The 14993-nt window shown below is 42.8% G+C and overlaps 1 protein-coding gene across 1 annotated transcript in view; it reads right to left on the bottom strand.

Annotated features, from left to right (window-relative positions):
• The window catches only part of LOC122928585 (E3 SUMO-protein ligase ZBED1-like), a 51851-nt gene that overhangs the window by 14845 nt on the left and 22013 nt on the right, over positions 1-14993 (bottom strand). The window contains exon 3 of the mRNA XM_044281566.1: positions 4785-4855. Coding sequence (XP_044137501.1) covers positions 4785-4833 — 49 coding nt within the window. The 5' untranslated portion in view covers positions 4834-4855. The remainder of the gene's footprint in view (positions 1-4784; positions 4856-14993) is intronic.

Here is a 14993-nt window from a genome sequence, read left to right on the forward strand (position 1 = left end):
ATAACTTTTAAACGCTTTTACTTATCCAAGCCATTCTGAGATTGTTTTCTCATCACATATTGTGCTTCATGACAGTGGTAAATTTACATCAAAATATTTCATTTTTATTTATAAAAAATACCAAATATACCCAAAATTTGGAAAAATTTGCAACTTTCCAAATTTCAATTTCTCTGCTTTTAAAACAGATAGTGATACCTCATATAATATTTATTAGTTTACATTCCCAGTATGTCTACTTCATGTTTGGATCATTTTGTGAATGCCATTTTATTTTTTGGGGATGTGACAAGGCTTAGAAGTTTAGAAGCAAATCTTGAAATATTTCAGAAAATTTCCAAAACCCACTTTTTAAAAGGACCAGTTCAGGTCTGAAGTCACTTTGTGAGGCTTACATAATAGAAACCACCCAAAAATGACCCCATTTTAAAAACTACACCCCTCAAGGTATTAGGAAAAAAAAATGACTTTACAAACGTTGATAACCCTTTTAGGTGTTCCACAAGAATTAATGGAAAATGGAGATGAAATTTCAAATTTTTGGGCAAGTTTTCAATTTTTATAATTTTTTTCCAATAGTAAAGCAAGGATTAGCAGCCAATCTAAACTCAATATTTATTGTCCTGATTCTGTAGTTTACAGAAACGCCCCATATGTGGTCGTAAACTGCTGTATGGCCACACGGCAGGGCGCAGAAGAAAAGGAACGCTATAAGGTTTTTGGAAGGCAGATTTTACTGAACTGTTTTTTTTGACGCCATGTCCCATTTGAAGCCCCCCTGATGCACTCCTAGAGTAGAAACTCCAAAAAAAGTGACCCCATTTTAGAAACTACGGGATAAGGTGGCAGTTTTGTTGGTACCATTTTGGGGTACAGATAATTTTTGGTTGCTCTATATTAAATTTTTTCTGAGGCAAGGTAACAAGAAATAGCTGTTTTGGCACATGTTTTTTTTTGTAATTTACAGCGTTAGGCCTCATGCACACGACCGTTGTGTGCATCAGTGTCCGTTGTTCTGTTTTCCCGCGGACCCATTGACTTATAATGGGTCCGTTGAAAACTCGGAAAATGCACCGTTTGTCATCCGCGTCCGTGATCAGTGTTTCCTGTCCGTCAAAAAAATAGGACCTGTCCAATTTTTTGGACGGACAACGGTTCACGGACCCATTCAAGTCAATGGGTCCGTGAAAAACACGGAGGCACACAAAATTTCCATCCGCGTCCGTGATCCGTATGCAACTTTAGCACAGACGGATCCACAGATCCGTCTGCATACAGCTTTTTCAGGGCTGAGTTTTCACATTGTGAAAACTCAGATCCGACAGTATATTCTAACACAGAGAGGCGTTCCCATAGTGATGGGGACACTTCAAGTTAGAATATACTAAGAACTGTGTACATGACTGCCCCCTGCTGCCTGGCAGGACCTTATCTCTTACAGGGGGCTGTGATCCGCACAATTAACCCCTCAGGTGCCGCACCTGAGGGGTTAATTGTGCATATCATAGTCCCCTGTAAGAGATAAGGTCCTGCCAGGCAGCAGGGGGCAGACCCCCCTCCCTCTCCAGTTTTAAATTCATTGGTGGCCAGTGCGGCCCCCCCTCTCCCCCCCCCCCCAGCCAGTTTAATCGGATTCCCAGTAGCCTCCTGGTTGCCATGGCTACTGACCGGAGCCCCAGCAAATAAACTGGGACACCGATCGGAACTCTCCGCTGCCACCAATGATAGGGGGGGGGGGGGGATTTTAATTAGATGGGGGGAGGCCGCACTGGCCACCAATGAATTTAATACAGGGAAGGGAGGCCGCACTGGCCACCAATGAATTTAAAACTGGGGAGGGAGGGAGGGAGGGGGGCCGCACTAGCCACCAATGAATTTAAAACTGGGGAGGGAGGGGGGTCTGCCCCCTGCTGCCTGGCAGCACCTTATCTCTTACAGGGGGCTATAATATGCACAATTAACCCCTCAGGTGCGGCACCTGAGGGGTTAATTGTGCGGATTATAGCCCCCTGTAAGAGATCGGATGATGCCAGGCAGCAGGGGGCAGTTATGTCCACAGTTCTTAGTATATTCTAACTTCAAGCGTCCCCATCATCATGGGAACGCCTCTGTGTTAGAATATACTGTCGGATCCGAGTTTTCACGATGCAACTCAAATCCGATGGTATATTCTAACATAGAGGCGTTCCCATGATGATAGGGACGCTTAAAGTTAAAATATACCATTGGATTAGAGAAAACTCTGATAGGGACTCCTGACTTTACATTGAAAGTCAATGGGGGACAAATTTGTTTGCAATTGCACCATATTGTGTCAACGTCAAACGGATCCGTCCCCATTGACTTGCATTGTAAGTCAGGACGGATACGTTTGGCTTAGCACGGCCAGGCGGACACCAAAACGACTTTTTTTTTTTTTTACTTTCCTTCATGTCTGGTGATCCTCCAAAAATCATGGAAGACACATGGAAGAAAAACACTGACAAGTTAGATCATGAGCTATTTTTGTAAAGCAGGTTGTTACAGACCCGCCAATACCAAAGTTTGGGGTTTTGTTTGTTTCAGTTTTATATAAAAAAGCATTTTTGAAAAAAAATATTTTTTAGTGTCTCCATATTCGGAAAGCCATATTTTTTCTATTTTTTGGGCGACTATCTTATGTAGGGGCTCATTTTTTTCAGTATGAGATGGTTTGATTCATACTATTTTAGGGTGCATATTACTTTTTGATCGCTTAGTTTTCCCCCAAAAATAGCTTTTTTGACTTTTTTTTTTTTTTTTTTTTTTTACAGTGTTCACCTGAGGGGTTAGGTCATGTGATATTTTTATAGAGCAGGTCGTTAGGGACGCCGCAATACCTAATGTGTACTTTTTTTATTTAAGTTTTATATACTAGTATTTTTGAATTTTTGAAACAAAAAAATTAATCATGTTTTAGTGTCTCCATAGTCTGAGAGCCATTTATTATTTTTTTTGGGGGGAGATTATCTTAGGTAGGGTATTATTTTTGCGGGATGAGATAACGGTTTGGTTGGTACAATTTTGGGGTGCGTATGACTTTTTGATCGCTTGCCATTACACTTTTTGTGATGTAAGGTGACAAAATGGCTTTATTTTTTTGGACAGTGCTCATCTGAGGGGTTAGGTCATGTGGATATATATATATATATATATATATATATATATATATATATATATATATGAATAAATAGATATATACCAGTCGTTACAGACGCAGCGATACCTAATATGTGTGTTTTTTCTTTTTTTTCTATTTTTGTTATTATAAAATCAGGGGAAAGGGGCTTTTTTTTTTCTTTTCATTTTTTACCTTGAAACTTTATTAAAAAATTTTTTATTGAACACTTACTTTATTTTATTTCTGTCCCACTCTGGGACTTCCACTTTTGGCGGTCTGATCCCCTCTGCAATGCATTACAATACATCTGTATTGTAATGCATTGTTTGTTAGTGGATTACACTGAGTAATGCACTAACAGGTTGCCTAGGAGACCCAGCTGGATCTCCTGGGCACCCGTAAGAAGGCAGGTCCCCATGCTGTGCAAGGCATTAGGTAGCCTCTGCAAGGCATTGGGCAGCCTCTGCACGACATTGGGCAGCCTCTGCACGACATTGGGCTGCCTTGTCACACATCGGGTCCCCGCCACAGCAGCACAGGGACCCGATGCACTCCTTCACCCGCTACAAACCACTTCTATGTCGCGGTCAGCGCTGACAGCGGCATAGAAGAGGTTAATCCACCGGCATCGCTGTAAACAGTGATGTCGGCGGATACAGCAGGGGACTGGCTACCAGGTACTGCCGAACCCCAGCAGTGATCGGGCGGGCGCAGCTCCCGCACGCGCCCGATCAGCCAGCCGTGCATGTACGGCGGAATGCGTTCTGGCACAGCATCTCCCGCCGTACATGCATGGCATTTTGCGTTAAGTGGTTAAGAGGCATTCCATTTTGCTCAGTCCTAATATTTTACTATAGGCACATATAACGGTTTGTTTTATTTCCATTATTGGTGAGAACCCGCCCTAAGAATTCTATTTTTCTGCCCTAACATTTTTTATAAAGATTATTATATTACAGGTTTCAGTGAGATTTGAACCCCAGACCGTCTGTACAGTGAACAGCTGCCTTACCTACTCCTCTACAGAAACGCCCTGCTGAAAAGATGGGATGTTTTAATGCCTTATAGTTTGTTTGTTTATTTATTTTTTTGTAAATATCACAAAGCAGTATTTGGAATCCCTGTAATCATTATAACCTGTACAATATAGTGATTATATTATTTATGGTGATTGGTAATCAGTGTGAATAAAAATGGGGGGCAGACGGACTGCCTGTAGGGAGCCCTGAAATTTCTGATGGCAGCCCTGGATCCAAGCCTGCTTGAAGCCCTGCTAGAAAGAGCAGAGACTTACAAGCCTTGCCACACTTCAGATGTAGACGTGATGTCATCGATATAGGGAACCAACACAATGAAAACTGACACATGATCAGGATGGAGTGCAGGAAAACAGGGCGTTACAGATAAACAATCACTATTAGTAAGTGATAGTATGTGTTGTAATTGATGCTGAAAATAGCAAAACCAAAATACCCCTTTAAATGAAACTTTTTGGAGAGAGGCATAAATGTAACCTATAGTACACAGCAGACTTTCATTTTAGGCGGAGTTCCCCTTTAAATATATATATATATATATATTACACACATACACATACATATACTATAAGGAATGATTCACATGAGAAATAACAATATGGACTTACAGAGCAACTCATCCTCCAGCTGAGCACAGGCCTCCTCTGCGGCCTGCATTGTGCGACTGACGTCCAGACACCTGAAAAAAAGTAAGATAAAGAAAACCACTGTAAACAGCCTGCAATGTGTTCTGGGGATGAAGTAGTGTCCACATTGTGTGAAACAAGAGCCAATCAGACCCAGGACGTGAATCACAAGCCTACTAATTGTCGCACAATTGCCTATTGTTTTACAATGTGCAACTGCCACAAAGCGACGCCTGATGCAGAAGGGATTATTAATGATATGTTTGGTCGTAGCACATGCTGAGGACCATACCATGTGTCAGATGTTCTCACCAGAAGATATTTAAAGAGGACCCGTATTTTGGAAATAGTCCGATATAAATCTCCTACTGTTTTTGTAAATGATCCTCCGTAGACTTACTGCACGTACTGTTCTGAACGTCAAAGAATCCCTCTGGTTCTGCAGTCCCGAGTTGGGCTCTGTTTACACTTCCGTCAGAGCTTTTGTATATCTGACAGAAAAAACTAGTGCTGCATGTCCAAGTGACAGAAACCACTACAGAACCTGACGGACCCAATTATACGGCAAGTCAAGGAGGTTTGTCAGATCCCGCAGAGCATTAGGACTTCTGGATACCGCAGAGGTGGTATGAACATGACCTTACTTTGATCCCTCTGTGTACTCTCTCTGCAAAGTTTTTTTAAACCAGTCAGTAATAATAATAAAATAGTATATAGTAAGATAATATGGTGACATCAGTTATAGTAACTACTCAACTTCCTGTTCTCTCTAGAAGTTCCGAAACCACTGTAGGCACACCCAATGGTGAGATTCCGCCTGTGGTCTTCAGCGGATAGCACAGATTTTTTTATACATAGGGGCCTTAGCTTGATAGAACATAACATATTTATAGGAATAAAATTTCAAACCTTTCCTAAATTCCCATGAATTAAATACATTCTACATTTAATAAATCAAATACACAATATTAAGAGCATTTCATAGTTTTATTTTGAAGTTATAGTCAGTAGAATTGAATTGACTCTGACTCCACAGCCCTGGTTAGGGGGGATTTCTACAATACTTTCTATGCATAAGGTGTTCCATAGCTTCCAGTGTCTCGAAGAGGCTTCTAAAACCGTACTACATCAGCATCATTACCAGAGCAAAGACATGAAACTTCAGCAAATAAATCCCCAAATAAGTTTTATTATTTCCCTTCAACTTTACAAATTTCTCCTTGACCCATTGACCACGACAAGTCCAGCTGCACAATGCCAGAAAAAAATCTGAAAAAGTTTTCAGTTTTTTTAACAGGGGTCGTTCAATTAAAGAAAAAAGGCTATGAAGTAGTTACATCCCATCCGTGGAACTTTTAGGCCTCTTTCACATGGGCGTTGCGGGAAAAGGTGCGGGTGCATTGCGGGAACATGCAAGATTTTTCCGCACGAGTGCAAAACATTGTAATGCGTTTTGCATGCGCGTGAGAAAAATCGGCATGTTTGGTACCCAAACCCGAACTTCTTCACAGAAGTTCGGGCTTGGGATCGGTGTTCTGTAGATTGTATTATTTTCCCTTATAACATGGTTACAAAGGGAAAATAATAGCATTCTGAACACAGAATGCATAGTACAATAGCGCTGGAGGGGTTAAATTTTTTTTTTTTTAACTCACATTAATCCACTTGCTCGCGCAGCCCGGCTTCTCTTCTGTGCTGTGTACAGGAAAAGGACCTGTGGTGATGTCACTCCGGTCATCACATGGTCCATCACATGATCTATCACCATGGTGATGGATCATGTGATGGACCATGTGATGACCGGAGTGACGTCACCACAGGTCCTTTTCCTGTACACAGCACAGAAGAGAAGCCGGGCTGCGCGAGCAAGTGGATTAAGGGGAGTTAAAAAATAAATAAAAAAATTTAACCCCTCCAGCGCTATTGTACTATGCATTCTGTATTCAGAATGATATTATTTTCCCTTATAACCATGTTATAAAGGGAAAATAATAAAGATCAGGTCCCCACCCCGATCGTCTCCTAGCAACCGTGCGTGAAAATCGCACCGCATCCGCACTTGCTTGCGGATGCTTGCGATTTTCACGCAGCCCCATTCACTTCTATGGGACCTGCGTTGCGTGAAAAACGCACAAAATAGAGCTTGCAGCGATTTTCACGCAACGCACAAGTGATGTGTGAAAATCACCGCTCATGTGAACAGCCCCATAGAAATGAATGAGTCCTGATTCAGTGCGGCTGCAATGCATTCAACTCACGCATTGCACTCGCGTGGAAAACTCGCCCATGTGAAAGGGGCCTTAGTGTTCCCTGATCAGGCAACATAACTCTTGTGACCAGTCAAGTGAAAATTTCCTACCATTTTGTTAGTACACCCCCAGTGCAGCGTATGCGTCTCCACAATAACAGTCTTGTAGTCTCATCACAGGATCTGACTGCACAGTTTGTAGTCTGTTACTATGGAGACACAGTCTGTATAGGAACAGTCACTAATCCCTTAATGACCGGACTTGAAAAGGCCTTCAAAGAGTTGTCCCACTAAAAACATCTATTCCCCAGCTACAGTATAAAGGCATCTCCTACAGTCTATACAGCTGAATGTAGCAGCAGCAGGATAGCGCTAAATAAGGCAGGAGCGGTAATAAATCATTTCTGTCTTCTCTTCGGTGCTCCTAGCTGTCACTGACAGTTTCCTTACACAATTGTATTCCACTTATGATGTCACATCACAGGGATTTTTCAATTGATATGCTTGTATTTTTTTATGTATTTTTTAAAATGAAGTCATATGGGGAGATTTATCAAACTGGTGTAAAGTAGAACTGGCTTAGTTGCCCATAGCAACCAGATTCCACCTATCCTTTTTCACAGCGGAAAATTAAAGCTGGAATCTGAAGTTCTACTCTAAATATTTTTATATTTTAATAGTACGGGCTTTTTCACGCAAGGCAATGCCCATGATGTCAATTTTTTTAATTATTTATGTATTTTTATTTTAGGGAAAGGGGGTGATTTGGATATAGATTATATCCCCCCCCCCCTTCTTTAACGTAAGTCGCCCTCGACGCACTCTTGCCACACAAATAGAGCACGCATGCATATACACAATACCATTACCCCATTCTTGTGGCTTCTTTTTTCTTTGGCTGCAAGAGAATTGGGTTAGGCACATATATATCAGGAGCATCACAACATAGATTAGGTGACAAGGGCCGTAGTTTCTCTTGTAACTGGGAAACTGGGGGGCTGACCTGGTACAGTGAAACAGTAAAGACCAGGATAGTCCACAATGTAAAACAAAAAGGGAAACTTCTCAGGAGGCTCACAGGGCATGAGTCTTTTCCCTGGGCACGAAGCATAAAAGTTGGAGAACATCACGGAGGGCTCTAGTGCGTCAAAGTCCATCTCCGGGCACATGACTTGAACATTGCAAAAACATTAGCAAATGAGTCTTTAGAGAGAACCTAGGGCAAGGCAAATAATCAAAGCAATAAGTCTCTTACTCTCTGCAGCTCCAAATTGTTGCAGGAATGTAACAAACAGTTAATCCCGGTATCGGGCAGGTAGTTTTCCCTTGATAGGTCATTCAGATACTTGAAGTGGCTGTGAATCTACAGGCCTTGGTTCAGGGTCCTCCGGTACATCTTGAGTTTCTGAGGATCCTTCGTGAGATAGTTCTTCTGGCTGAAGTGGGGCTGCATTAGTCTGCAGGTACAAAAACGTTAAGCCATGGTGTAAAGAACTAGTGTAGAGAATCCAAGTCCAATAATATTTTACCAATAGACTGTGTTGGTTCCTCTGGATCAGGTGACTTAGCAGGTGGTTCAGCTCTCAACATCTCAATCAAGGTTTGGTTCAGTTTTTCGCAAAGTCCGTTACCTTGAGGATGGTATGCTGTTGTTCTCATCTTCTGACAATTGTGGAGTGAACATAGTTCATGGAAAAGTTGGGACTCAAAGGCAGATCCTTGATCTGTGAGAATTTTTTCAGGGCATCCATAGGCCAACAGGAAATTTTTCCAGAAAACGTTTGCGGTGGTTTTGGCTGTTAAGGACTTAACAGGTACAGCTACTACAAATTTGATGTAGTGATCAATTATTGTTATGGCTTGGTTCTAGCTTTACGTGATTAATGGCCACTATCTCTAGAGGCGTTTTGCTTACGATGGGATGTAATGGTGCTCTTTGATCATGTCTCTCACTTCTTCCAATGGCACAAGTGGAACATTCCCAACACAGATTTTCAATATCTTCTCTTATTCCAACCCAATAAAATCTTCAGCGGATGGTAGCTTCTGTTTTTTGTACACCAAAGTGTCCTGACCTGTTGTGGTACATTTTGAGGACAATTCTAGCTTCTCGGTGTGATACAATAATTTGATACAGCTGATCATTGGTGATGGGATCTAGGGTTCTTCTCAACATTAGACCCTTTTGCATGAAGAGTTGCTTTCTGCGTCTCCATAGCTTGAGCAACTCTGGATCTGCATTCTTTCTGTGGATTATTTCTGGTGTTCTTCCACTAGTGAAAAAAATCTTGTAGCTCACTTAATACTCTGCTCTCTGCTTGCAATTTGATCCACCTTTCTTTCTCAACTTGGGGATCTGGATTTCTCTGCTGTTGGAAATTGAGGACTTCTTTACCTTGGCCTTTGATGGTGATAACATTCTGTTCTGTACTTGACCACGAAGTTATAGTTGGCAAGATGTGAGGCCCATCTTTGTTCTAAGGCTCCTAAATTGGCTGTGTTGAGGTGCGTCAGTGGGTTGTTATCAGTATAGGCCACAAATGGTGTTGCTGCGAGGTTATCTTAAAATTTTCAGTGACAGCCCACACAAGTGCGAGGAATTGAAGCTTGAAGGAACTGTAGTTCTGGTCATTTCTCTCGGCACCTCTAAGAGATCTGCTAGCATAAGCAATCACTCTCTCCTTAACTTCTTGCAGTTGAGACAGGACAGCTCCCAGGCCTTTCTTACTGGCATCAGTGTAGAGATGGAATGGCTGTTGGTAATCTGGATAGCCCAAGACAGGTGGTTCGGTCAACTTTTTCTTCAGGAGTTGGAAAGCGATATCTCTGTCTTCATTCCATTCAATTGGTATCTGGGCTTTCTGGTACTTATTGGGATGTCCTCTCAGGAGTTCTTGTATCGGCTCAGCAATCTGGGCAAAGTGAGGGATAAAGAGTCTGTAGTATCCTGCAAAACTAAGAAAACTCACCTCTTTTACTGTGGTATGAGTAGGCCAATTCCGGACTGCGGCTGTCTTTTTTGGATCTGGCTTGACACCCTCAGAACTGATATGTCCCAGGTCCTTGACTTCTGGTTTCAGTAGGTAGCACATAGAGGGTTTGATCTCAAGTCCGTGTTTGATGAGGATTTGAAAAACTTCTGCAAGATGTTTTAAGTGGTCTTCATAGGATTTAGAGTAGATTATGACATCATCTAGGTATAACGAGACAGTTTCAAAGTTCTTGTGGCCTGAACAGCTTTCCATTAGTCTTCGAAAAGTTCTAGGGGTATTGCAAAGTCCAAAGGGCATGTAGTTAAATTTAAATAGTCCCATAGGGGTAGTAAATGCTATTTTTTTAACAATCTTCATGAGCCATGGGTACCTGCCAGTACCCACTGGTTAATTCCAGAGTAGAAAAGTAAGCTGAGGATCCTAATGCTGTCAAGGACTCCTCAATTCTTGGTAAAGGATAGGCATCCTTGTGGGTAATTTGGTTAATCTTCCTGTATTCCACACAAAACCGAATGTTACGATCTTTCTTTCTAGGGATGGTATGCTTGATTACACTGACCTCTCCATAATCTAAAGGATGTTTACTGAAGGCTTGATGATGTTCCTTTACGACTTTTAAGACTCCTTCAATTTGTTCCTCAGGTGTAGAAGTATCTTCCATATGGAGTTCTGTCCACAATGATGTATTTGGAGTATTCAGCTTTTCAGTAGACTGTTCAGTCGTAGCTGCAGGTACACTGATAACATCTTGGAAAGTAACGTGTAACAACTGAGCAACAGGGCAGTGCTTGGTCAAAGTTATACTGCTACTAAAGTTCAGAAGACAAATTGGCACTTTACCTTTAGAAAGAGTCACTAGGCTTCTTGCAGCTTGGACTAGAGGATGGTCCTGTAGGTTGATAGGTTCTACCAAGTCTTGACCTTGGATTCCAAGAGCGGCTCGGCACCATAGGAGTGTTTCAGTATTGGGTTTCAGTATCACTGGTTGGTTACCTTTGATACAAGCACGGCAAAGCTCTGGCCTTGTGTAAAGCTTCAAGCATTTCAGTATTACTATTATTCGCACAATTGTAATAAGTTATTTTACATAAGAGGATTGGCTTCTCTTTTCCAGCTCTATAGGGGGTGTAACTCAGTTTTTCCACCGCTAGCAGGGCATTTACACAAAGATGGCGCAGTAAATTAATCAAGAAGGCCTCCGGCAGCCATTTTAGGTTCAAAGCAAAAGTCCATTCACTGACAGTGACACATAAACATGCGATTTTTCCACTTTGAACACTGCGATTTGATTGTAGATGGCTTGCATCATACGTCCATGCAATTTTTAAGCAATTTAAACAGTTCTGCAGCCCAATAAAAACGTTTTAAGTTTGCACTGTATTAAAGCACATTGACAGTCTCTCCGACAAACAAGTGGGGCTTATTCTCATAAGGCAATGGCGCACAGTTTTATTGCACGAATCCTGTTCATGACGCCAATTCTTTTTGTAGCATACCAAACCACAGGGGAAAACGCGTGAGGCTCACGGTGGGCCGATGGTGCAATAGTTCATGTCCTCACAGTTAGCAGATGCCTCCCTGGGCTTGCGTACAGTGGATGGAAAGATAGCACGAAATCCTCCGGGGCACTCTCGGTTGCAGGGAACACCAGCCATATGGCAGTTGAGGTACCCTTGATGGTAATTGGTGTTAGGTGCTTTAGTTCCCAGAATTTGCATAAGGAATTGTCCTCTATGACAATCAGTCTCTCTCTCTCATTTCTCCAGGTAGGAGGGATGAACTCTCTGTTGTACTGTATAATGCTGTACCTCTGTATCCTCTTCTAGGAATACTATACTCAGAGACAAATGTCCTTTTTGTCTTTAATTATGGTGAGTAGTTTGTAGCTTTGAATCTCTCTACCTGAAGCAAAAGAGACTGGAGACTGATAAATGACAGTTACCTTCCTTCATCAATATCCTCATCCCCTCTCTGGGTAGCCTGAAGACACTGTAATCTTTTCCCTTCTATGGGCTGGAACATGGAACTAACTATGGAGTTTGGGTAACTCTCCACAATGGCTGCTGAGGTTCAGCTTGTCCTCAGACATGACACACTGACCACCTTCTTCCTGCACTGTGCACACACTGTGTGTAGGGCGGAGTTAGCCCTGAGAGGCCTGTTAGAACCTCCCCCTCCCTATGCAACTTTATGAGAACAAATTTCCATGTACAGTTTCCATGAAGCAGTGCATTTCAGGACACTGCATATACTGTAGACATATACTCATACATATATCACCATATATCACACATACATACAGTACAGACCAAAAGTTTGGACACACCTTCTCATTCAAAGAGTTTTCTTTATTTTCATGACTATGAAAATTGTAGATTCACACTGAAGCATCAAAACTATGAATTAACACATGTGGAATTATATACATAACAAAAAAGTGTGAAACAACTGAAAATATGTCATATTCTAGGTTCTTCAAAGTAGCCACTTTTTGCTTTGATTACTGCTTTGCACACTCTTGGCATTCTCTTCATGAGCTTCAAGAGGTAGTCACCTGAAATGGTTTTCACTTCACAGGTGTGCCCTGTCAGGTTTACTAAGTGGGATTTATTGCCTTATAAATGGGGTTGGGACCATCAGTTGCGTTGAGGAGAAGTCAGGTGGATACACAGCTGATAGTCCTATTGAATAGACTGCTAGAATTTGCATTATGGCAAGAAAAAAGTAGCTAAGTAAAGAAAAAGGAGTGGCCATCATTACTTTAAGAAATACTTTAAGGTCAGTCACTCCGAAAAAATTGGGAAAACTTTGAAAGTAAGGGCTATTTAACCATGAAGGAGAGTGATGGGGTGCTGTGCCAGATGACCTGGCCTCCACAGTCAACGGACCTGAACCCAATCAAGATGGTTTGGGGGTGAGCAGAGTGAAGGCAAAAGGGCCAACAAGTGCTAAGCATTACTGGGAACTCCTTCAAGACTGTTGGAAGACAATTTCAGGTGACTACCTCTTGAAGCTCATCAAGAGAATGCCAAAGCAGTAATCAAAGCAAAAAGTGGCTACTTTGAAGAACCTAGAATATGACATATTTTCCGCTGTTTCACACTTTTTTGTTATGTATATAATTCCACATGTGTTAATTCATAGTTTTGATGCCTTCATAGTCATGAAAATAAAGAAAACTCTTTGAATGAGAAGGTGTGTCCAAACTTTTGGTCTGTACTGTATGTACAGAGTACAGTACAGTACAGTACATTACACAAGCATATATAAATGTACTACTTACCTAATCCCCTCCTCCCCCCTTCCTCTGACTGCTGAACTAGATCACATTGCAGCCGGAGGAGGAGGCTACTATGTGCCAGGACAGGAAAAGGAGCAGAGTGGGGGAAGGGGAGTACAGAACTCCGCCATCTCCGGAATTCCCATAGAAATTAATGGAGCGGCCGCACACATGCCGACCGCTCCATTCATTTCAGGGGGCTGCTAGGGGTAACTGTTCTTGTGTGGGGGTCCCAGCAGTAGGACCCCCACCGATCTAATAGTTATCCCCTATCCTGTGAATAGGGGATCATTTCTGACAACCGGAATAACCCTTTGAGGTAGCAGTAAATCTTGCTGTTGCTGCTGATATTCGGAGCTCCATTAACTTGTTACAGGATTCAGTCTGAGGCTGGAGACATTGGGGCACATTTACTAACACTGGCTTACGCCGGTCTTAGTTTTCCCCTCTGCATTGCTGTAAGATTTGTCCAATTTATGACGAGGCGCCTCTGTGGCAGTCCTTGCACCTTGTGTAAAAACTATGCCAGCCCCTAACATTTACAACTGGCATACTACAAGCGTAAATGTTTATACATTTGCTGGGGATGGAGTCCCACCCCTAACATAGTTGCAAGTCCCTTAGTAAATGTACCCCATTGACATGGTAAATTCAGGCCCTTGATGGGGTGAAGCGGTAGGGTGGCCACTGGCTTCACCCAATAAAGCCGGATATCACAGGCCGCGTCCACGGACCGCTAAACCACGCCCTGGATCCGCTAAGGCACACCCCTGTTGCCAGCAAAAGGAAAAACAAAAAACTGGAATACTGGAAGTTCAGCCGAGGGCAGCCAGGGGTACTTCTCTCACCCTCCGTCAGCCACAGAGAGCCATGTCTGCGGGCTGTCTGGGGGGTGAGAGAAGCCTCAGTCAGTTTGTAGCTGCAGCTCACGCTCAGATAGCACAATGCTGCTGTCCGAGCGTGAGCTACAGAGAAAAGAAGACATCCTTGTGTCCATCCAGGACCTACACCAGACAGAGGACAGGAAGCCAGAAAACCGGACTGTCCAGCCTAAAACCAGACGTCTGGCCACCCTAGGAAGGGGGAGGGGAAAAACCTGCCTGAGCACAGCCTGCATCAGAGAAGTAGTGAGAGGAGCTGGAAGGTGGCAGGGACTCTGGACGGGAGCTACTGTATTAATTGTAGTAAGGAGACGGGGCACCTTCCCTCGCAGGCCCTATAGCAGCTGCATGGTCTGCCTCCATTGGAGGTATGCCATTAGTCAGCACTGTGTAACATTGTGTGTCCCAGTGGTTGGGAGAAGAACAATGACCTGGAATGACAGCAAGAGGTGCACAAAGGAGAAGCTCTGCATGGACGAATAGCGCGTAGTGATCCATTATGTACGGCAAGTGAAACTGGACGTGACATCCGAAGCCTAAGGCCTTATGCACACAAACGCATTTTCATTCTGTTTCCGTTCCGGTTTTTTTGAGGACCGTATACGGAACCATTCATTTCAATGGATCCGCAAAAAAACAAAAGGTACTCCGTGTGCATTCCATTTCCGTATTTCTGTTCCGCAAAAAAATAGAATATGTCCCATTGTTGACCGCATTACGGACAAGGATAGTACTGTTCTATTAGGGGCCAGCTGTCGTGTTCCGCAAAATACGGAATGCACACGGATG

This window comes from Bufo gargarizans, chromosome 2, assembly GCF_014858855.1.
Source record: "Bufo gargarizans isolate SCDJY-AF-19 chromosome 2, ASM1485885v1, whole genome shotgun sequence".
NCBI lineage: Eukaryota > Metazoa > Chordata > Amphibia > Anura > Bufonidae > Bufo > Bufo gargarizans.